Source organism: Orbicella faveolata, unplaced genomic scaffold (genome assembly GCF_042242905.1).
Source record: "Orbicella faveolata isolate gen_17 unplaced genomic scaffold, um_ofav_v1 contig_25, whole genome shotgun sequence".
NCBI classification, from domain to species: domain Eukaryota; kingdom Metazoa; phylum Cnidaria; class Anthozoa; order Scleractinia; family Merulinidae; genus Orbicella; species Orbicella faveolata.
This window is the reverse complement of record NW_028301553.1, coordinates 18,670,876-18,695,000: the sequence shown is the minus strand read 5'-3', so window position 1 is coordinate 18,695,000 and position 24,125 is coordinate 18,670,876. Positions and strand designations below refer to the sequence as shown.

General features: G+C 37.0%; 1 protein-coding gene across 4 annotated transcripts in view; it reads right to left on the bottom strand.

Moving 5' to 3' along the window:
* Positions 1-2,446: 2,446 nt before the first annotated feature.
* Positions 2,447-24,125, bottom strand: part of LOC110053115 (uncharacterized) — a 53,524-nt gene continuing 31,845 nt past the window's right edge. For 3 of the 4 annotated variants that reach the window (XM_089293120.1, XM_089293121.1, XM_020759306.2), the window contains 11 exons: positions 19,600-19,639; positions 17,977-18,036; positions 15,098-15,205; positions 13,010-13,116; positions 10,794-10,881; positions 8,669-8,724; positions 7,842-7,915; positions 7,110-7,186; positions 6,693-6,785; positions 5,807-5,876; positions 2,447-2,657 (listed from right to left, as the gene is read on the bottom strand). In XM_089293120.1, coding sequence (XP_089149246.1) covers positions 2,623-2,657; positions 5,807-5,876; positions 6,693-6,785; positions 7,110-7,186; positions 7,842-7,915; positions 8,669-8,724; positions 10,794-10,881; positions 13,010-13,116; positions 15,098-15,205; positions 17,977-18,036; positions 19,600-19,639 — 808 coding nt within the window. In that variant the 3' untranslated portion in view covers positions 2,447-2,622. Of the gene's footprint in view, positions 5,877-6,692; positions 6,786-7,109; positions 7,187-7,841; positions 7,916-8,668; positions 8,725-10,793; positions 10,882-13,009; positions 13,117-15,097; positions 15,206-17,976; positions 18,037-19,599; positions 19,640-24,125 lie in introns of all 4 variants that reach the window. The other variant, XM_089293119.1, reaches the window with a different exon arrangement.

The following is a 24,125-nucleotide window of genomic DNA, read 5'->3' as shown; positions in this document are numbered from 1 at the left end:
ATTTTAATTAGCCAATCGCGGCCCAGAATGTGTTCGCGCGTACATTTGAACTTCGCTGTCGTAATTTTGCAGATTTTCATCTTTGTTGTATTTTCTTGCCGTGTTTAAGATTTTAGGCCAGCCTTGCCGCTGTTTTTGGAGTTTTGAGTCTGGCTTCTTCGCCATTTTTAGCCATTGTGATTCGCCGTTTATTTTATGTTCCGGATTACGTGACTGGTTCATGAAACAGTTCGTATATTTGGAGTCTGAGCCTACAACTCACTGGATTCAATTCCCAACAATATCCTCAAATGCGAAGATATCATGTTTGATAACATTTCCCTTTTGTCCCTTTAACTACACGTAAATTTGTTGGTGTATGATCGAAACATCCTCGGATCTTCTTCGGTCGTCTTCGGCAATATTCGGCAATTGTTCGGAAATGCTCGGAAAATGCTCGGAAACGTTCGTCTGGCCTTCGGAAAAATTTTGGAAAATCTTCGGAAATCTTCGGAAAATCGTCAAAAACGGCGTCATCAGCATGTCTATATAATAAAAAGAACATTACACGTTTGCTCGAAGATATGAATTTTATGTTCTCGTGGTAAAAATAGTTCTTGCCACTCGAACAGAAAATTCATATCTTCTCGCCACCGTGTAATATCCTCTGTATATTGAGGGTTTCAAATTGAAAATTAAAATTAAATATCACGTAGAAAAATGCATTTCCACCAAGTATATACACATATTGTTAGGACTATGGTCATATATTGTCAATTGCTAAAAACAGCAATTGCGCGGCTGTTTTAGCTGCTCTTTGAATTCTGTAATGTATTTTTGTTGTAACGGAAGTCAAATCTGTAAGTTAGTGGCCTTTTTTCTGTGGCGTACTGTAAGTTTTGTTGTATGCAATGCGTAGATACGTAATCTATAGACTGTTTTGTAACTGTAGTGTAAGTTCAAATGTAATTGTTTGAGCGACCTTCGGGACCTTTCTGTAGATCACCTACGGGTGAGAAAGCTTCCCGTTAAAATATCATTATTAAAATAAAAAAGTGATTAACCAGATCTCTTTGATGCAGAAAACAAATGTCATTTCCCATTTGTTGTCAGTTAAGCCAGAATAAAGTTTTAAATTGTATATTCATTCTCAATTTAGTTCGTGACTGAGAAGTGCTTTGCAATTGACATTCGATATTTTGCACGAGTAACGGAAGCCGCAAGGAGTATTTTTGTCGACTGCAATATAGATTTTGAAGACACCTTTCTAAGAGGCTTACTTGCTTCAAATCATGATATCAAGAATAACAATCGGTCTGACTTACCCATGTCAATGTAGTTCGTGACTAAGAGTGTTTCACAATTGAAATTTGATGTTTTACATGCGTACAGCTATCCGCAATTTTTTTAAACCGAATGTCCATTTTGTAGCGCTTAATTATGCTAGGTTAGTTAGTTTTGTGCGTTTCAGATCTATCGAATACTTAAAGTGGCAAAACCCAAGGAAAACAACTTTTTACAAAGATTTAGTCTTCGGAACAAAAGTTACAAACAAAGTTTAAAACCTTAGCAATCTGTTATCAAGGCCAGGTGTCGAAGGTCTAAACAGATGCACCAATGAACGGTGTTACCCGGCCACTAAACCCTACGATCAGCGATACCCCTGAAGGTTATCCAGGTTAGGACATACATCATTGGCGGCTTTAGTTTGTTTCAGATCTATCAAATACTTCAGGTGGTAGAACCCAGTGAAAACACCTTTCTAAGGAACAGACTTGCTTAAAGAACCACAGAACGATCAAATAAACATCAGTACAAACAAAGACCAACCCTAGAAGCACAGTTCATTAATTCTATCGTTGGTTTCAGAGATCCGAACGACAAATCGGCAAAATTAAAATGATAGAGTGCTTTTCACTGGTCAGCGGATTAGCAAAGAACTTAACAACAATCCAAAGAGTGATTGTGTGAAATCGGAAGTGAAAATAAAGGTTAGCCCCAATCGCGAGATTAAATAAGGTTTTTGTGATCTTTATAGCTTTAGTCTTTCACAATTACTTCTGACAGTTCACATGGAATGGCTTTTTCGAGTGCTGAAATTTATTTAAGATTTTTATAGAGCATTTTCACTCTCGAGGCCAGCAGCCATGCAAATTTATTGAAAAAATAAGAAAGTGTTCACATATGAAAAGAGTTGAATACCCACAAGATTGGTTTGGGACACCAACCTCTGTTTCATTGTTTTTGGACACCAACATAGCTACCGTGAAGTTATGTGAATACGCTCCATAGTGGTAAAGGAACTGCGTATCTTTTTGAATTACTAACAAACTTACAAGTCACTACTTGACTAGTCAATTCTAAGTTGAATTTCACTTGAAATAAACCAATATCACACATTGGTTTTTCACTTGACATTTACCTAGAAATTGCCGTCACTATAAGCTAATCAAACATGCCGGAAAAAGAACAGGGAGAAGAATTTTAATTTTAATTTTTTTTTGAATAAACGTTACATTGAGGCATAGTACATAAAAATAACTATTAAATCAGCTGTTGAATCTAATTATGAATCAACAGGATCTTTACACTCTGTTTTTAAATATCTTGAGCTTTAGTTTCCTTCTATCTGTACCCCATCGTCTACCTCCAAAGTCGACATGAATTGTCTTTGCTACCTGTTGCAAAGTCATGAAAAATAATGCATTTAGGGAATGGCCTTCCTGCTTCAGTGTAGACACCTTCTTATTATATGGCTGGCCCCGTGAGCGGACAAGATGAATCAAATCCTGCGCTGTGATTGGCTACCCGAGCGGGCAAGATGGGGCTATCTTGCCCGCTCGGGTCTACCCGCCGCGTCCCGCAAGAAAAATTTCCCCGAAAGCCATATAATAAATCCTTTATTGACCAAGCTTGTTCGGTCAAGATGGCTGGATATTGGCTTCGTTCTTTTTTTGCGAATTTCTGGACCTCGACTCCGTCTCGGTCAATAAACACGCAAAAAAAGAACTTGGCCAATATCCAGCCATCGTGACCTCACACTTGCTCAATAACCCATACATATTAGTATTAACAACCCACTGATCAATTCCCATTCTCATTTTACATATCACACTTTATACCACGCCATAGTAAATTCAGCCAATCAGAATACACGAAAGCCGTTGTATAGTCGACGGTATTACATCCAACCTTCCCATCGTGCGCCTCACGTAAGTCGCATTGATTGTGTTAGCCATTCTATTTTCCATGGCATGGTATAAAATAGTTATTCAACAGCGCTCTCTCGTGGTATACCATGGAATAACCCTCTTGTCACTTCTATTTTCTTGCCATACACACGAGCCTTTCGAGAAAATACATGTGGCTCGTGGGATATTCCAAGGTATACCACTCGAAAGCGTTGTAAAACTTGTATATATAACACAAATTAGAACTGAGGGTATCAAACAATATACCCTGCTCGATTCGATACCATCGTCGGATTTTACAAAAAGAGAACGAACAAACTAAGCATAAAGTCACCTTAACATGTGTATTTAATGCTTTGCGGTAGGAAATTATGGGTATGTATTTGGAAGGCATTTGCATGGTTTAATAAAGCCCATTGTGTCACAATAACAATTTCCTTTGTTTTAGTTCTCTTAGCCTCAGAAACATGTTAGAATTTTAATACATTGAAACTGGTCTACTGTAGAAATTTATCAAAGTTAAATCAAATAGTTAAATAGAGTCAATACAGGATAAAGAAAAGGAAAAAGAAGCTTTGCTTCTCAGCAGGACAAAAAGTTTCAATGGTCAATTACTAAACATAAATAGATTCTAAAGAAACTGTTGCGGCACCGTGTCGGTTGCAACTGAATTCTTAGCTTATCACCAAAATGACTGAAAAGGTAGGGCTTGCGCTGGAAATGTCTGTCCACAGACCCACTATTTTGTCTTGAGCGAAAGATTAATTATTTATTGTTTATTTTATGCAGGACCCATATTGATAGCAGTTTTTATAACTGAAATGGTCATCCTGCATAGATACGTTTCATATCATTATATATAACTGCGGGAGATATGAACGAGCCAAAACACAAGGGGCTGGGGCTGGGGAAAGACATAACTAGAGGGTACATGGACTTCTTTTGAGAAACTGAATAGCCGTTTCTCCACAAACGGAAAATCCCATTGGTTAAAAGGCCATTAACCAGTCATCACCATGTCAATGCCCCATCACACGCACGTCATGCGGTTTGAATCGGTTGTCATCTTGGACCCACACAATCGACAAGTAAACAAAGTACTTCAATCGAAATTGAGGCCCCGTCCATATGTACCAGGAAATTTTTGAAAACGAAGATTTTTCTTCCGTTTAAGCCTTTTGTCCACACCTAAACGGCGTTTTCGAGCGCCGAAAACGGAGGTTTTCGAAAACGTTCTCGAGAGTGGATTTTTCAAAAATACCGGCTTATCATTTTCCTATGGACGAACATAAACGGAAGTTTTCGAATACGCTGACATCACAGATCGAGTCCAGTCTATCCCGGTCCACGTTCTCCAGCGTGAAAACTCAGACAACTTGTGTCTTTGTTACTTGGGCTTCTTTCAATCCTAATAGCATGCATACAGTTGCATTTCACACTGTTAAATCTAAAGCTGACTTTGCCAGGAAGCAATTGAACAAAATAAGGATGCTTTCCATGCCTGTGTCGAGAACAAGGGCTGCAAAAACACGTCCTAAGATTTGAAAGGGGATCGACGCGCAAACATGAGTAAACACCGCACAAAATGACGCCAATAGCTGCTTGTTGGCTCATGTTACTAGCATCGCGCGCATGCTTTTTAAGGGACAATCTCGTATTTCCGGCGTTTTAACGTTATCGTGTGGACGGACGACTACGCTTTGTGCGAACGCTTATTTTTTGGGAACGAGAAAAAATCTCTCTTTTCGAAAATATCCGGAAACGATTTGATTTGATTTGAATTCCGAGCAGTAAAAATAATTTGTTTGCTTGGCGATGCCGTCGCTATTCTTCCCACTGGTTTCGAAAAGATCTTAACTTAGTAGCTGTTTCGTCTGCCAGGCAGTAACAGATGACTTCTTTTAGCTGTTTTTTTTTTCGGTGTTGAAGTAGTCTGCGAAGACATCCTTCAACACGCGAGCGAGTGAGGCGACACTGATTGATATTTACTCATTTAGATCCTTTTAGATTTTGTATTAAAAGTCAATTACGCGATTTCATTGTCCCTGGGCGACAGTGTTAAAGATAAGGTGATGACACGGGGGAGGAGACTTCCAGAGAAGTCCACGTATGTCTTCGCGGTCGTTCTCACACTCCGTGTTCCCTCTCGCGCGCTCGAAGAAAAATACAGACTTGCGGCGAAAAAATGTCTTTGGACAGACTAATTCAGTATGGCAGTTCATTTACTTTACCAAATCGTAGTGGATAATTAGCTAAGTGTTAAACAAAACATCGGCAAATATGGTAGGAGGGATACAAAAGGAAGATATAAAAGTCATTAGTCCAATAACCTCAGGGAAACAATACACATGGTTTATACATGCCAGATTTTGGTTCCAGATTTCCGAGATTGTTTGGGTAACCGCCTTGAGCCATAACTTGTGCTCAGTTTCCAAAGGCGACTATTAACCAACTGTAACTCACTTTGCCGGTCACGCAAGCAATCTGACAAATCCTGAGTTTGGTTTTCTAGCCAGTAAATACCGCACTGAGAAAAAATAGAGCCAAAAAGACCCAAAACGATACACTTGTGACATATACGTGAAAAATTACATCAACACTGCTCATAACAGCATTACTTGAGTGATCAGTGTTACCTGTTATTATTATGTTTCCTTCGTAATTGAATGCACAGCTGAAAATCTCATCTGTATGGCCTTCAAGTACCTGATGGGGTTGAAGAAGAGTAGCAAAGGTTAATTCCACTTCTAACGTCACAAAATATTCCTCATTAAGGAACAAGTAAATCTTAAACCATAAAAAACAGACATCTTTCAACAAATCTGTCCACTCAACCTCAACCCACGTTCACATTATCCCTCAGATAGGATTCAATTATAATTACTTCACACGGCCCCACGGGCTTGTTTGATGTTATTACATTGTATGAATGACCAAAATGAGGGATCAGTAAAGATGCATGAACACTAAAGAACACAGTGAGTCTTTAAGACATTAAATTGGTCTACTGCGAAATGCGCAAAACGTTTATTTTGGCCAAGGATGTAAATATAGATATACACGTACATGCAAGTAGTTGTGCTTGAACATGTGCACGTATTTAAAAAAAGAAAAAAAAATTTTTCTGTGTTTCTATCAAGCTATTGAATATGACTTCACTTGGAATCCTACCCGACTATGTATATGAGGGAAAAATAATTTCAACAATGACAATGACATGACGACAGGATGACGAGGATGGTGGTCTGGATGATAATGGTGACGATGACATTATCAACATTTTACCGAGTTTTCAACTATTTCAGAGGAACTGCGCAGTGTATCTCTTAAAACTGTTACTTTTAATCCAGTTACAGCAACTATTAAGTAGAACCAACAGGTATTTGTTTACATCAGCCACTATCATTATAAAATAAATGAATCCCTTTCTGAAGAAGCACATGGACAAAACGAAGGCTGTCTCACGGAAGTGAGTAACTTCCAGCATCGACATTTAAGTGTCCAGTAATTCTCTCTTCATACCTGTACACATTTCCCAGATAATGGGTCCCAAAGTCTGGCTGTTTTGTCACTGCTAGCTGTCAAACATCTAGTGCCTTGAGGACTGAAAGATATCTAATAATACACAATTGAAAACGAAAATCAAACATGGCACAAAAAGACTCACAAATATAGCCTGTTATCAAACAACAAGTAAGGCAGAATGGCCTGTTCACATCACAAAATGTAGTTAAACTTGTTGTATTGCTTAATAACTTGCTTTTCAATTTTTTTTAAAATGTTATATTTCAGCCATCAAATGCTTCCCTCCTGTACCTACATGTAGGTCAACATCTCTGACAAACCACAATACAAGGTAACACTGAAATTTATAGGAAGTTCACACTCGTTCCCTCAATATCAGAACTCAAACTGTTATCTCAACAATAACTAGCATACCTTTGAAATTTCCCCTTCATGGCCTTCTAGTTTTGAAACACAGTGATGAGTAAGAGCATTATACACTCTTCCAGTACCTAGATAAACCAGACTATATTAGGGGACCTCCTGTGCACTGAAGGCGTGCAAGCGGAGCCCCATAGCTAGAATTTGATCACCCATCAAGCTAAAAAATTTAGTTGTCACGTGACTCTCCGTATGTACTTTCGTACGTACGTCCGAACAGGATTTGCTACTTGACACTCGCACGTAGTCAACATACCAATTGCGTTTATGTAGATTTCCTCGTTTTTTTTGGTCAACTCATTTGGTTTAGTGAAATGCTTGTTGTCGAAACTCTTCAAAGGTTATTGTGTCGAGTAAATCTTAATGATTAGCAGTTTATGGGAGCTCCGCTTTTAGGCTTGGCTAAATCTTTTTACTAAAAACTAGATCAGTGATCAACTGGATCAGTTTAAGAGTTTTCATTGCCTTAGCCATATATATAACAGCCATTATATCATGCTCTACAAATATGGTTAGCGTATTGCATAATGTTTTGGTTCATTTTCATTTCTTTTAGTTTTCATTATTTTGGTGGCGTTTTTGATAAAACAATTTTTCCACTCGCTTGTTGGATACGAGATGATTATAGCCAACTTGGCGCTGGGTGCCTCATTGGCTATCTACCATCTCATATCCAACACGCGCTCGTGGAATAATTGTGAAATTATTTCAAGTGAGACATCTTACCATCTGCAGAAGCTGTGGCTACGTACTGACCAGTAAAATCAAAACACACATCCAAAACTTCATCGTCATGACCTCTGCGTGGAATTGAAACAACAACCAACCAAACAAACAAAATCAAGGGTGCTCATAAAGCCACTACATGTAATACAAACAATCAAATGAGAAATAGGATCAGCAGTCCAACCAACGTTAATCGCCATCTACAACTAGGATTATTTAATACAAATATCTATCAATGTATATACTGATGACCTCTTTGCAATGGCTGAATAATTTGGGCCAAAGGTGGCTGTTCTATAGGGAGAGACACGATGAATAAAGTCTCTGAATATAGTGTGCAAGCCCTCGGCAGGATCAATTCATTGTATTGCTTACTCTTACAGTGCCTCTCTGCACAAAAGCAAATGAGTAATTACCAGTAAATGCTACGTGGTTACCAAGTGATGGAAAAGCATTTATTACATCAAGAGTGGAGTAAACGCATTTTTGGTTGATTAATGCTACAGAGAACAGGATTCTCTCTGGCACCTGTGGAAAATGTTTGCCATGCAATCTCCACCATTGTAACTACAATGGTCCATGGAGAAATGCAATGCATTTATTAGTAAATTTTGCTGTCACTTTTTCCTCACACAATAATTATATCTTCTTCCTTGGGTAGTTTGTGTAGTTTAAACCCACCTTTACATACATCATTTTAAGCTGTCGTGAAAAGACAGCATACATCTATATATATAATATTTAACTTTCAATAGATATTTTACTATTTAACAAATATCTCTATTAAACCACTGTGATATATGTTAAATAACAGTCTCATTTCGTACCTTAATGTACCAATACACTGTCCTGTCCTGGAGTCCCAAATTTTGCATGTCTTGTCCTACAAACCAACAATCAGAGTATCGCTTCACTAACAGTGAAATGTACCATTCCAATGACTCTAACAATAGCTTAAGGTGGCTCGATCGGATTTTTGAGTGACGATACCGTTCAACTTTGAGCAACAAGAGCAGCACCATTATCAATACAACAGAAAATGGAACGTTACTGGTGTGCTTGAGAAAATGTGGTACATTTCACCAGGATCTGAGTTACCATAGCAACGAGATGACATGATGCCTCATTTAACATAAGACTGAATAACTTGCAATCAGGGATAATTCTGGAAATACGACGTCGGGATCTCGGACTTGACATGGTTGTCTTAATGATGGCAAAATTCAAAAAAACATCTGTAAAAGCGTTTTCGAGAAAATTACGAGTGAAATTTCAAGGTGTCAACATACAACAAAACCAAACCTGTTTTAAATGTTATTGTTAACTATGTCCACAAGACTTGACTAAATAGTATTCTGGTCTTAAATGAATCTTATAACATCTAATTACCTCGAGTGAAAATCTCAGAGAAATCGCTCCGTTTGACGTTCAGAAAAATTGGCTTGAATATCAACTGGTGTGGGGTGTTATTTTGCTTTCTATCAAAAACTGCCCTTAAACTTACTAAATTGGGCGGGAATTAAAAAAACACTCGATGAATTTGTTTTAGACTTGGCCTTCAATGAGATTAATTCATATTCAATGTAATCCCGGAGTTTCAAATTAATTGAAACATTTTAAGGCTGCTATTTTTCAGCGTCAACTCAGGACTTGAAAATATTGCACTAATTTTCGCTCATGTTGTTTGTTGTCTTTATTATAATGTTCTTTTGTCTCGAATCACCATGCTATTGTACATTTTTGTATATCATGAATTCATAAAATGCGCGATTGCTTTCCGGCGCTTTTCCGAAGCATGCTAAAATATCCCGAGCTAGCAGGACAATAACAATAAAATATAAGTCTTGTTGATGTTTATGTTAAACATAAACAAGACATCCATCATAGTGATTTTCCGCTTGCGCTGACCACTTACCCTCGGCGTGGCCGCGTTAACGCGAGATGAGTGAAAGTGTGACATATTCATCGAGTGTTTTGTTTCATTCCCGCGCGACAACAAACAATGTGACTCGCTCCGCGCGCAAGTATTTGTTTAGGCTTTTGGTTTCAATGCTTTTAAATTCTTTTCACCTTTTTTAGCTTATAATTATAATTTTGTTTTCTTGCAACTATGCATACCATTCGCATTAAGCTTTTTTTTTTCAACTTTTATCGCCTATTGTTCCATATACATATTTCAGCGTTTTTAACCATATAATTTATGCATATGATTTCATACTTTTTTCTAGCTTGAATATTGAAGCTATAGATCTGAAATTTAACAAACATCATCCCTGCATCATTGACTTTAAAACTGTCTTTTTCTGTTTTTGGATTGACTTATTTATAGCTGAGTAATTCGCAATTTTGTTAAGCGTCTCTATGCGCCATAGTTAAAGTCCAAATAATTCCTTCATATTGTCGTGCCACACTACTATAGCTATAGCTCAGTTGGTAACACGCAGGAGCTAGTGCAGTATTGGTTTACTGTCCCGGGGTCACTGGTTCAAATCCAGTACAGAGAGTTTACAAGAAAATCCCTCTCATAATCTCATAACCAAAATATAATGTCTTGACAATAAACTAATTCTATTTGGCTACTTAGATGCAGGAACGTTCCAGCAGTCCAGTACAATGAATTTTTAAGCATACTGACTCTCCTCTGACTTACACAGTCTGATGATCACCTTGTATTTAAGTTTGCTGGCGGGAGCTATGTATAAAATAATCATTTCAAAATCAAAACTTCTGGGCTCTATTGATGCAATATTGCTTCTACCAATAGACAATACTCTAGCCAACTTTGAGACCAGATGTTTGACTATATCTTGTTCGTGCGGTTGCCCGGGTTGGATAATAAATAAACAAACAAACAAACAAACAAATACACAAATAAGTAAATAAATAAATGAAATAAAATCTGAATTGGCACAAATGTCTATATCTAGTAACTGGTTAATAAGTCACAAATACCATTGATCCAGTCACGATAAATGAACTATCAAAGTTGAATTGTGCATTGGAAATTTCCCCTCTGTGACCAATCAGGGTGTGCACTCTCCTGAAAAAGAATATCACATCAGTGATTAAAAATACAATTGAGTTTCTTGAAGTAATAAACCCGGGCAGTTCGAGAATGCGGTTGTAACTTGAACTGGTTGCTAACGAGACTAAGCTCTTGTAAGCGACCACAAGCTGAAACAATTCCTTAGTCTCAAGGCAACACTCATTCTCCAGCTGTAAATTGTCTTGAACTTTTTGTTTAAAATCTTTGTCACCAAATATCGTCAAGCGTTGTTACATGACTATGGTACACAGTCAAACCTGTATTAAGTGGACACCCTTGGGACCCTGACTAGTGTCCGCGTAAAGTGCCTATGAAGTAAAAATTAATTGCTGCTTATTTGAAAGGCCTTTCAGAGTAAAGAAGAATGGCGTTTTCCTTTTTGGAATATCTTTTTTCGTTTTAGAGATATTCACGTTTTTGTATTATGCAAATGAGGAAAACGATGATGTCATACGTGGTTCCACTAAAACAGCACAACACTCAATCGAGTATAACTCCAGAAATATTAAAGCAGTGTTCTTCAAACTTGGCACCAGCAATGTACATCACAAAAGAAACAGAATGAAACCTACTATGTTGTTGCCATGGAAACACTCTTGGCTCCAGTCTCTTTCTTTGAAAAACCAAATATCCCCATTTGCAACCTTTTAAAGTGGGACAGAGGGTCTTGCTCGGAACACACATGGTTTCCATATTGTCGTAACTCTCCCCATTAGATTGGTGGGAGTGGATGATCCTTGTTTAGGATAAAATCCAGGAATTTTAGTCTTAATTAAAACAGAACCAGCGGCATAACTGTTGTCATGGCAACAGCCTGATGGGCATCATTATGTTTCTTTTGTGATGTAAATTTCTGGTGCCAAGTTTAAAGAACACTGCTTTAATATTTTTAGAGGTATTCTCGATTGAGTGTTGTGCTGTTTCAGTGAAACCACCTATGACGTCACCACTCATTTGCATAATACAAAAACGTAAATATCCCTAAAACGAAAAAAAGATATTCCAAAAAGGAAAACGCCATTCTTCTTTACTTTGGAAAGCCTTTCAAATAAGCAGCAATTATTTTTTACTTCATAGGCACAGGGTGCCCGCTCTAAGCAGGTTCTAATATATTGTGCAATAATGGTAATTGACAGTGAAGAATGATCATCGCAGTTAATTTTCCACTGTCACTGTCATCTACAACCGCAGTTCATATATGAATTATTTCATATAAACTTCACAATAATGGTAATTATTAAGCCTTTAGTAACTCAGTGTAACACAGTGTAAGATCAAAGACTGCTCATAGCACAATGTTCAGTCAGTCAATGCATCAATCTGGGAATAATCCAGTTATCTTTCAAAACAACATCGCTGAACAATGTTAAAGGAGTCTGAGCTGAGCTTTCAGAAGTAAAAAGCCCTTAAAGTGTCCACTTATTGCAGGTTTTGTTCAACAAAATGGATAATGTTGGTGTCTGCATCCGCTTAACAGAGGTGTCCGCTGAATGCAGGTTTATTTTACAGTGAATGTAGGAAGAAATTTTTGGGACTCAAGCTAGTGTCCACTTAATAAAGGGTGTTCGCTTAATATGGGGTCCGCCTAATACAGATTTCACTGTATGATCAAGATGTGTACATACAGTTAAACCTCTCCACAACAGCCACTTTGGGGACAGAGGAAAGTGGTGGTTATGGGTAGTTAGGGATGTAATATGAAACCTGTTTCTCTCAGGGGCGCAACATTTTTTTGTCCAAAAAAAAAAATGTTTCTTTTACCATATATAACTCAAAATGTATTAATATAACAGAAAATAAACCGAAACAGAGACCAACCCGTGGAACAGATCAAGTTTGATGATCTTTTACAATAATAAAACATGGTTTTGTATAAACCGTTCGTCAGTTGTTGATTAACTGGCCGTTGCTGAGAGGTCATTTTGGCTGTTGCCGTTGTAGAGACATTAAAATAAGCGTGAATGTATGGACTGTCCGTGAGGACCAAAACAAGTGGCCACTGCAGAGGTGGCCATTACTGGAAGTGCAAGGTCATAATCATACTACAGATTGTCTCGCTAGTTATTTCATATGATTTTGGTGGCGAGCCATTAATAAGAAGAACTAAGAAGTAAAAACTAACCTGCCAGTTGCCGTGTCCCACACACTTACAGTATGATCGAAGGAGCCTGTGAGCAGTTGATCTCCAGTTGTGTTAAATGAACAAGAAATAATTTCTGCTGAATGGCCCTGTGAATGAAAAGAACATTTTAAAATTTCATCTTAAGCTTGGATCACATTTAAGGTGGACTGTATCTTTTCTAACCCTCTATATTTAATGTCAATGGGCTGTCTAAATTTTTCAGAGGTACAACAATCCAGTGATGTTACCATAGCAACAACACCAGGACAAAAAACCTTTAACTTTCCCAATTTACTCATCCACCAGACAGATAATTTGAAGATTTTAGTCAACTACGCATACAATCCACTTGTCCAAAAAAATGACAAGAAAAAAAAATACGTACTAACAAAAGAACAGTAGATAAGTACTTACAGATACTTTTACACTAATCACAGTACCCTGTATATGCAATAGACCATTTTACAGTTGTTTGCTCAGTGACCTGGCCTTTGAATGACAGTGAGGCTGGAGGTGACCTTGTTTTGATACAGATACAGACCTCACTGCTTTTGTAGTGTAAATCAAGTTGTTCTTATGCTAACTAGTTTGCATTTAAAAAAGAAAAGCAGAGAGGTCTGTATCAAAGCAAGGTCACCGCCAGCCTCACTTGCATTCATAGGCCAGGTAACTAAGCACATAACTGTAAAATGGCCTATTCCAGACAAAGTGTACTATACATATTAAACAATTCTTTTAGTCTTATAGTGTAATCTTTACACCCTTTTGACAACATTGGTGTCACTATGCTAAACAACTCTCTGCATGGTTAGGATCTGCAGTTACAGACCAGGAAGGAATATCAAGGCTATAAATGTACCAAGAAAACAGACAGGACAGCTTGTGATCAATATCTCCTACTTTGTACATTATCAAAGTAACATAATATTGTACATAAAGGTTTTGGAAACATGCACAAAAGATTTCAGATTTCGGTATTTTATTGTTTTGCACTATTTACATATTTTTACATCGTGCGAACACAGATGGATTTTTAGCTTTTGTTTGAAAACGAAATCACTTAGTGTCCCAACAAGCACATATGGTTTAATACTTTCTTCTAACTTTCACGCACATCTGCAGCTATACACAGTTTCCGATGTTAGGCCTCCTATCTTTTCTTCATTTTTTCTTCTTTTTTTCTTTCAAAACAAGATGGCTACAGGGCGAAAGTAGCTTCCATCTCAAGCTGCATTGTAAACCCCCTCTCGAGGATATCGTATTTCTTGACAGTATTCAGCTCAAAACACAAAATATGCTGCTTAAATCTTTCATAGAAAACTTTTAAACAGTTCTTCAATATCGGTGCTACTATTTTCACTTGCCTCTCAAGGTCAATGGGGAAGGATTTTTCTCACAAATATCAACTTTGAAAACTATTCATTCAGATAAGTAATCAAATTGCGCACATGCGTAGAAGAGTGTTAAATGCCCTTTAAGCACATTTTCAAATTTGAGATTAAAAGATTGTAGTACTGTGTAGCAGTATCCTTACTGTACAGACACATCTTTTCTGCTTAGTATAATTTTATGCAACCTGGTCTTACAAGCACTACCACAACTTATGATACTATAAGTTTGGTATGGATAAATGAAATAGTAGAATTGCTTCAATATAAGAATATCAGTTCTACATAATATCTTAATTTATTAATAATTAAATGTAGAAATAGCATCAACTCAGAAAAAATCTGAGTTTCAGATGGGATTTGAACCTACAACCCTTCCACGATCTAGCTGGATGCTCTAACCACTGAGCTACTGGAGACTCTATGGTGAGCAAGGGTGAAATGCTTGAATTAAGTTAATGCCATTTCAGCATTTAATATTCCTTATATTACTCACTTTGGAGCCTGGTTATTGATAAATAATTACCCTATTTTTTTCCAAATTTATAATTTAGATTTCCAGCATAAATTTTGGTCCATACACTAAAACAACCAGATACCATGAAACTTGGACAATAGTGGGTAGGATTTAGATCAACTTACAATTCTGTTAACTCAAATAACTTGGAATCAGAAATTGTATATAAAATTGTGCACTCACTGATAGGGTAGATATCTCAGCTCCTTTTTGCACATCCCATAACTTAGCTGTTGTATCCATACTTCCAGTTGCCACCACTGTACTTTGTGGATTGAATGCCACACATACCTAAGCCCAGGGAAAGGAATCAAGTTTTATAGGACAGGGTAGGTACAGCAATACTGTCTTAACAGTAAACTTAAACTTAACTTGATAAAAAGTTATATAGGGAGCCTTCACTCATCATAAAATGTTCCCTCCACTCTTAAGAAGACTATTAATTTTATGAACAAAGTTGTCCCACCAAGCAGAAGACTAGTGCATCCTGGCCAGGGTCCACCCCAGAATCTTTTGGGGTCTTTCTTCTTAACACAGCAATACAGTATTAGCTTGATTTAAGTTATAGTGGAAACCTCAACGCATCCTAAAACCCCTATTTAGTAGTTTGATAACTCCCATTCTTGTGACCAGGAAAACATGCTCCTCAAGGGAATAATTTGGATTGGCTCCCAAATATGTGGTTTCAAGTTATATATATCTATAATAATTAGAAGCATTTGGGGGTTGATGTTATTGCAAGATGTTGGTAGCACACTGCAATTGAGATTGCCCATTTTAAAATACCTTCACTATTACCTTCTCTATTAAAACTGCCAGCAAAAGCTTCAAAATGTTCAGAAGGTCAGAAGGAGAGTCACCAGGTGTTGATTACTTAATGGTGCAAATGCAGTCCTTGGTTTTGTAATTTCAGTCGATCAGGCATTAGGTTAAGCAATATTGCCATTGGCAATGTCTAAACTCTGTGATTCCATTTCCTGATGTGGAATTCAAGGACCACATATCATATTTTCTGGTTCAAACACCCCCAGGGTTTATTTGTTTGACTCAAGCAATTTTCTTGCGCCCTGTGTTCATGATGCAAGGATTTTACGTCATTATTTACAAAATATATTTAGCCATTACAGCTACAACTTATCATTTCTGGAATAAATGCTAGAGGGGCTAATCTTCAACTATACCTTAAAGACTTGACATTTATGCAGGGCCCAAAATTTCACCAAGAAGTAACCATGCACTGTAGTAGTAATTTGCAATGTGCTATCTGTTGTTGTTGTTGCTGTTGTAGTCGTTCTTCTATTAGATGTTATGGACAGAATGATAGTGGAAATACAAAGTGCTTACAGTAATTATCATATATCAGGGTACAACAACACTTACCGGTAAGCATGAACCTCATAGTCAACAATGACAATAATTACTGAATTAATTAGAATGAGCAGGGATCGACACTAACACTTATCCGCTTTCCATTGGAAAGTAAATTTACTTCTTAGAAAGTAAAAAATCAAAAATGAACCAAAATACTTATCTGATCTGGGAAGTAAACTTTGGGCCATGCGGTAAAGTAAATTTTACGTTAAAAAGGCTTACAACTGTAAGTGAAAAACCTTCGTATAAAAAATGATCAAATGATAAAAATAACCATCCAACAACGATTTTCCACTTTCAAAAAGGATGAGTCTACACCATTCTAGCATTCACCGATCCGCTGTATTGGAATATTGAGAGAGCTGCCGATCGAGTAGGTCTGGGTATAATTAATACACATGGTATTGTGCAATCAAATTCACCATTTTGGATTCCTCCTCTGGCCTCTAACAGACATGTATTGCAAAGGATCCCGTGTAGACATGGGTCTACTTCAATTTGGGTTTGGAAAGGAAAATTTTGAGATGGAAAGTATAATTTGAAATCTACTTTCCAAAGTGGAAAGTTGTGTAAAAAGTTAGTGTCAAGCCCTGATTAGCATAAACACAGGTGGCCCAAGGTCACAATGCAAGGAGTTATAATTTATTATTATTGTTTTTTACTTTTATGCAAACATTCGACCAGAAGATATATGGCCGACAAATACTATTACATAACGATCGAGTTTTACTACACAAAACGTGACTCTCACCTTGCAGCTTATGGAGGTGTTGTGTTACAATGGTTTGAATTTACAAAGGTTTGTATGGGAAAACAGTAATGGACATTATAGCTCAAATTGTGATATTTGGGGAATATAATTGACTTACCTCAATGCCTTGTTGTCTTTTCTATTGTCATCTTGCTTCTCAGCTCGATCCAAAGCCTTTTAATTGAGTTATGGATTTTTGATTTTCCACTCTTAAGAACAAGTTAAGGCTGCACACTTGATTCCATACTGCCCACCGTTCGAAGTGAAAAAAAAAAAACCATTGGAAGCATGCCAGTTGCCTCAATTCCTATGCAGAATAGTAGTACAGGGTAAAGCGCTCCTTTTCAGTAAAATTCCAAGCAAAATTCAACTCCATAGCGTACATTACAAAGTTCTGAATCGAAGCCAGCTCGCCATCTGGACTTTGTAAAGATACTGCTAGGACCTGCCATGGACACATTCAAAGTGTGGATGGAATGCTGGGTGAACAAATTGACCCTGACCAGGGAGTGCACAGTTCTCAACGTGATTTTTTATCAAATGTGGTACTACAACTGTCCACTTTTTGGAAGAAAAGAAGTTATCACATTATTTGAAATAAGTTTTCTGTATGAGGGTGCCGACAGATCGTAAAGTACACTACGTCAATTTTATTGCCAAAATATCACAATTTCAGCTATAATGTCTATTACTGTTTTTCCCAAACAAATCTTTATAAATTCAAACTGTTGTAACACAACACCTCCATATGCTGCAAGGCGAGAGTCACGTTTCATATATTCAAACTTGGTCGTTATGTAATAGTATGTGTTGGCCATATATCCTTTGGCTGAATGTTCACATAAAAGTAAAAAAAATAGATAAAAAATAATAATAAACTCCCTGCATCGTGAGCTTGGGCCAACTGTGGTGTAAAGAGAAAGAAAACTTGTTCACTAACAATTTCTGCAGTGTGTCCTCGGTAAGTGTGGTAGCACTTTCCTGACTCAGCACTCCATAGCTACAAAAAAGATAGTAATGGCTTGAATCAGTCCCAATCTCATTTTATTGGATAGATGCAGTAAATCATCCAAAAGTAAACAATGAGGATTTTGGAACATCAGTCATAATCAAGGTCAAATGACAATTATATGCAAATTCTTTTGCTACAAGCAGGGAACAATTCTAGAAAAAAGATTTGTAAAATGTGACCTAGGTTTTTAACTCACGACCATTGTAATTTAAGGGTTTCATGCAAAAAGGGCATATGTAGCATTTTGGGGCGATTTCTATTTTTTGCAGGATCGAGCTAGTTTTTGGCAGACTGACTTGTTCTGACATGAAAAGCATCATTGCATAATTGTTTTTGTTGATTTGTGCTTTGTTTTCGAGAAATATCCTATGCAAAAAAACTCAGTTTTCCAAGCCACCCCCCAACTTAACAATACAATTTTGTCAAACTGAAAATACCACTGATTGGAATCTATCAAGTTAAGTTGGAGCAGATTAGTCATAGCCCAATTCCCTTTGAAATTCAGCAATAAAATCAGTCAATTTATCTGTTTATTCGTGTACTGAGTTTGATGAATGCTCAAAGCTAGTACATGGATAGTGACTGTGATAAACAGTACTGCAACTAATGAATAACAATCAGTGAAATTGGCAGAAGTAAACAGTCAGGTCCACTTAGCTATTGTGCTGCAGAACTATCCAATGGAGAATGCAGATATCTGATCGATAACAACTGCCAGTTTGTAACTCGCTGATTACTCATTTGTGACACTGACCATTGATTTCTTTCCTCTCAGTTGTTATAAATGGGATTACCAGTCTCAAAATAAAGTTTATACCATCCAGTTCTATATGTAATTACATTAAAGATATCCGTGCTTCCAATGCATGGTCATTTATTTAGTTAAATGCAGGATAGAGTCCTTCATTAGTCCCAATAAGTTGTAAAAATTAATATAAATTACTGGTTATAACTTATATCAAACTGACCAAATAGTAAGCAGTTCCTCTATTCACAGAGGTGTAAGATGAAGCTGCATTTGCTACGTCAGTTGACTGAAGGTATCATATAATATAGTACCTCTTTTTACTTATTACTTATCACTCTGATAATTCAATTTAGTGTCCAGGGTGCTAAGCAAACTTACTTTTGCTGGCTCAAAGAGAGGGGGTGCTCATTGGGGATGACTTGTGAGGCTCTTACTTCTTTTTGGACACAAACATGTGAATGTCATAGAGTGCTTAATAAACAGCAACAGATATTTGAAATCAGGAGCTATATGGAATACTTCATAGACTAGTGATAGAGCTGTTTGCTTCATCACTCCAAATCCACATGTTCAGGGTTGCATTCACATGAGAAAACAGACTCCATAATTCATGTGTCTAGCCAGTCTATTCTATGATTTTTTCCAGGGGTGTTTATTGGGAAGGGTCACTGAATGAAATAAAACAACACTCAAGGGGAAGTGCTTACTGCAAGGGGGCTCAAATTTAATTATTAAACTTTATTCTACTCTAAAGATCTGGTAGTGGTGGATTACTTCATGTAAAACTGTGATGTTGGTCATACCTTGCATGTCTTGTCAAATGATCCAGTGGCTATTTTGTCCCTAAAATGTGGAGAGAAAAGGACAACTGAGTAACTGCTTAGAGAATAACTTTTCAGTGGAACAGTGGGGATTGAAATCCACCAACCACACTTGACAACTGAAGCACATCTTTTGATGTCACTACTGGCAGGCAACCAAAACATGAGATGACTAGATTGTGAAACACAAAATGAAAATTGTTTATTACCCTTCAACTGCCGGATCTTTAAGAATCTTTCAGTTACTTAGGACAATGACTATGGGTTAAATACAGTGTCTGTGACTTTTTCCCCATTACCATGTGTACATGTATGTACATGTGAACACATGTATAACAAGTAACTAATTATCTCTTGTTACATCACTAATTGTATCTAATGATTGGTTCTCTGTGCGCCTATTTGTCATGTAATCAGTTCACAATCATGTGGTTGTCCGATTACAGGTATCCAATTTCAACTTTTTGTAATTGGATACCTGCAATTGGATACCTACGCCATACGCACATCAATTACATGATCTTTAAGGGCTTCCTTCTTAATGTTCCCTACAGTTTTTACAACTTAGGGAAAACACTACTCACTTTTTCATTCAAAAGAAGTTCTACAAAGATTTTAAGAGTGAATGCCTGTAAAAATCGACCAAAATCGCCTATCAGAGGCATAAGTTGAATAATTGATTTCGCTTGTATTTTTCCCAAAGATGGGTCTTAGTAAGAATAGAAAGGGACCATAGTTAGTTTCTGCTAATACAGCTTTCTTTGGTAGAAATATGCCAAAAACAGTTTTGCCCCAATTGGCCTCAAAATCTACTTCCGCTTTTGCTGCATTTTCTGAATACTTGATTGCTTCACACTCCGTACAATGGCTACTTGAGAATCTTTCAATGGATTTTGAATGAATAAATGAATGAATGAATGAATGAATGAATGAATTATATTCAGCTCAGGTCTTTGTGGTATGACTGAGTGAAAAATGAAATAAATTGAAGTTAGTTTTGAGCCCGAAACGAGATCAAACAGACGCGCAAAATTTTACAATGTGTTGAAAGCGAATTATTGGATTAAAACATCACCTCATTTTGTTATGGGCTTTAACGTAAAACACCTTAAAAACACTTTCTATGGGTCAACTATACATCCACCTGTTTGAAAATCAAAAAATATCTCTGTTCAAATAGTTTTAAGAATCCTGGCTTGGCCTGTGTTTTTCATCAATTTTGCTCAAAATCCGCTGTTGGAATGTAAACTATTGCGTGACGCGGGTATAGTTGTTCGTTTCCGACAACCTGCTCAAAGAAATCGCGGAAAAAATAATGAAAAATGTTTTCTTTTTGTGTAAGTTCATATAAACATCTATATTTTTTTCATTTGCCTTGCAACACCCACAACATCCCTGATAAAAAACATGACTGTAGGCTGCTTGGGGTAATAATTGTACATGTTTCACACAGCTTGTTCATTTCCAGAAGACGTGTCACTTGATACTTTCGCTGATTTCCACTGGCCATTTTAGAGATAAATTTAACCAATTCTCTATCGTTTATGGCAATTAGATCATTGACAATTTAACTCAAGTGGAAATACGATAAATTATAAAAACTACTAACTGCGTGATGCCATCTCATCTCTTCTATGACTTCTACGCTATGTAGAAAATTTGTACATTTACAATATATCCAACCTCAACTAGAAAATAACAGCAAAAGGCCGGATTTCTAGAATTTAGCCGCGAAAGGGATTACATTTGCGTTTCAATCATATTGGAACACGTTTGTCAAAAAATCTACTTTTTCTACTTTAGTCATTTGTTCAATGTAGTGACACTTTGAGACAAAGTATTGTCCGATTTGTTACCTGTCTTTTAAATTTGCAGGTCATAATATTGGTAGACAAATATACATTACAGTGGTCGATCTAAATTAAAGTACCAGTCTCTGGGTACAACTCCGCTGGCCCCTTTTGCTGAAAAACATCACAACATTTTTGCCTCCTAAGGTGATTCATTAGGAATAAAAGTTGTCAAACTATTTTTTGAAACGTTTTTGAATGTTTGAAAAATGCAACAAAAGGATAGGTCACCGTGCTTAGCCTGCGTGTCAGCGTATCCACCCCCGAGGACAATGGGGGATGGATATTGCTCACATAGGCTACATCATGATCATGCTTGGATAAGAGATATTTGATGGGCCAACTCCATTTGTGCCTGTACTAGTTCTAATCACTTGCCTTTTTTACTGGTTCACACATTACATTTTGCAGTGGCTGGAAGCAAAGTTTATTAAACATACCTAGAACAATAGTGGTGTACTTAATCCACATGCCTGGAACAGTTGGAAGCTGGTCAAAATGTTTGCGTGTAGGTAAAAAGTATCAACAGGGGTGAGATGCTCTCTGATCCTACGTGAACCTGTTCTTTTCATAATGAATTGGGAGAAAGTTTTGTTTATGACCCGTTTGGCTTTTGGACATTTTCCCTCTGACGTTTTTGTGCCTTGATATTTCTCGAGGGAGCCTACATCTTTCAGTTCGCCCTTTCTAGACCAAGACCAAGGGATGTACGATGTGATGGACAAATGGGCATTGTATGGAAATTTTGTGGAGTGGTAAACATCGCAACACGTGCATGAATCAGTTCCACTTGACTCTTCACACCTTGAACTTGTGTGTTATATTTTAAGTACTTGTTATCTCTGTTGACTGCCTTTGGTCTTTGCGATCAAAGGAGCACTGTCTACCAACTAGTGACTTTTCCTTAGGGGTTATCACTCAGATCATGGTGCATCAAAGAAACCATTGAATCTACTCTGGTCATGGATTTATCAGCTTGTCGTTTGATGCACCACGATCTGAGTGATTTGGATCACTGATCGTGATCAATATAACCCCAAAGGAAGGCAGCCTTAAACGAACAGCAAACATCCATCTTGTTTTGTTCTCAGAAATCGGTCACGGAAGAGCAACAGTTTCAATGAAAACTGCTTTCAAAATATATAACTTGGTTAATCGATTAGCCAAATTAACTGGTCGCCAAAAAGATGGGTTTAAGACTGACGAAAAACACCTGTCAATTTCTTTACTTAAACATAATATTAGAGAGCTTGTCAGTTGTTTGGAAAGGAAAATTCGTGGACAGGTATTAAACTTATCAGACAGTGCAGCATAACTTGGAAAAGCAAACCGACCAGCACAGTAACTGGTCAATTTAAATTGAACACTTACCGTGATACTTACACTCTGAATGTCTTTTATCTTTAGTAAAAACTTAATATTTGCTTAGTTTTAGGTAGCTACATTTTGAATTTACCTCTTCATTCTTTATAGAAGAAGAAAAGAAACCAAATGTCAACAAGCTGAGAGTACAAATAAAGCGTAAGGAATCCTTTAAAATCGCAAATACTAATTTAATTACGGCATTGTAGCATTCAATCAGATCACGTAAGGTTACAAACAAACAATATTTCTAAACTTGTTATTACGCTTAACAAATGAACTTAAAACAATTTCCTTTCTAGAACTTGTCCTTGTAATGAAAATGATCAAATACAGAATGACAGCTTTTAAAACAACAGAGCAGTAAAACCAAACTCCAAGTAAATTGTTTTTAATTAACGTTGCCGAGATTTCGACGCCTTTGAAAATATTAAAATTGAAAGTGTTCCTTTACATTTTCATTGTTTCACCCTAATGTTCTCAGATAGCTTTCTGCCGTTTGTTGGAAACAGTTTAATATGAATTCAGGGTGACTGGCCACGTCACACAATTGTTTATATTCCAACGCAAATTTAGGGCAAAAATTTATCAGAAACACAGGCCAAGGCAGCCTACTTAAAAGCATTTGCCCAGATATATTGTTTGAATTTCAAACAGGTGGGTGTATAATTAACCCGTAGAAAGTGTTTTTATGGCATTTAAAGTTATAACCCATAGAAAAATATGGCGATATTTTAGTGCTATAATTCGCTTGCAACTCATTATCAAATGTTGTGTGTCTGTTCAAGCTCGTTTCAGGCTCAAAACTAACTTTGATTTCTTTTATTTTTCATTCAGTTGTACCATGAAGACCTGAGTTGAATATAAAAATCATTGAAAGATTCTAAAGTAGCTATTGTGTGGTGTGCGATGTGATCAAATATTCAGAAAATTCAGCATAACCAGAAGTAGATTTTGAGCTCAATCAGGGCGCAATCGTTTTTTGCAAATTTCTTCTCAAAAAACCTGTATTAGCAGAAACTAACTATGGTCTGTTTGCTTTCTAGCTAAGGCCAATCTATGGGCAGAAAATGAGCAAAATCGATTTTTCGACTTGTGCCGGTGCTTGGTCTATATTTAAAGGCAGTGACTCTTAATCTCGAAATTTGTTATTGATACAATTAATTAGTAATTGGACCTTGTGTCATACAATTCAGGGAAAAATCCTGCTCATAATTTCAAATCGACCTCACCCTGCATGCTTGTCTGATTTTGAAATTACTCACCTGATTACACCCTCAGTTGTACTGCACTCAG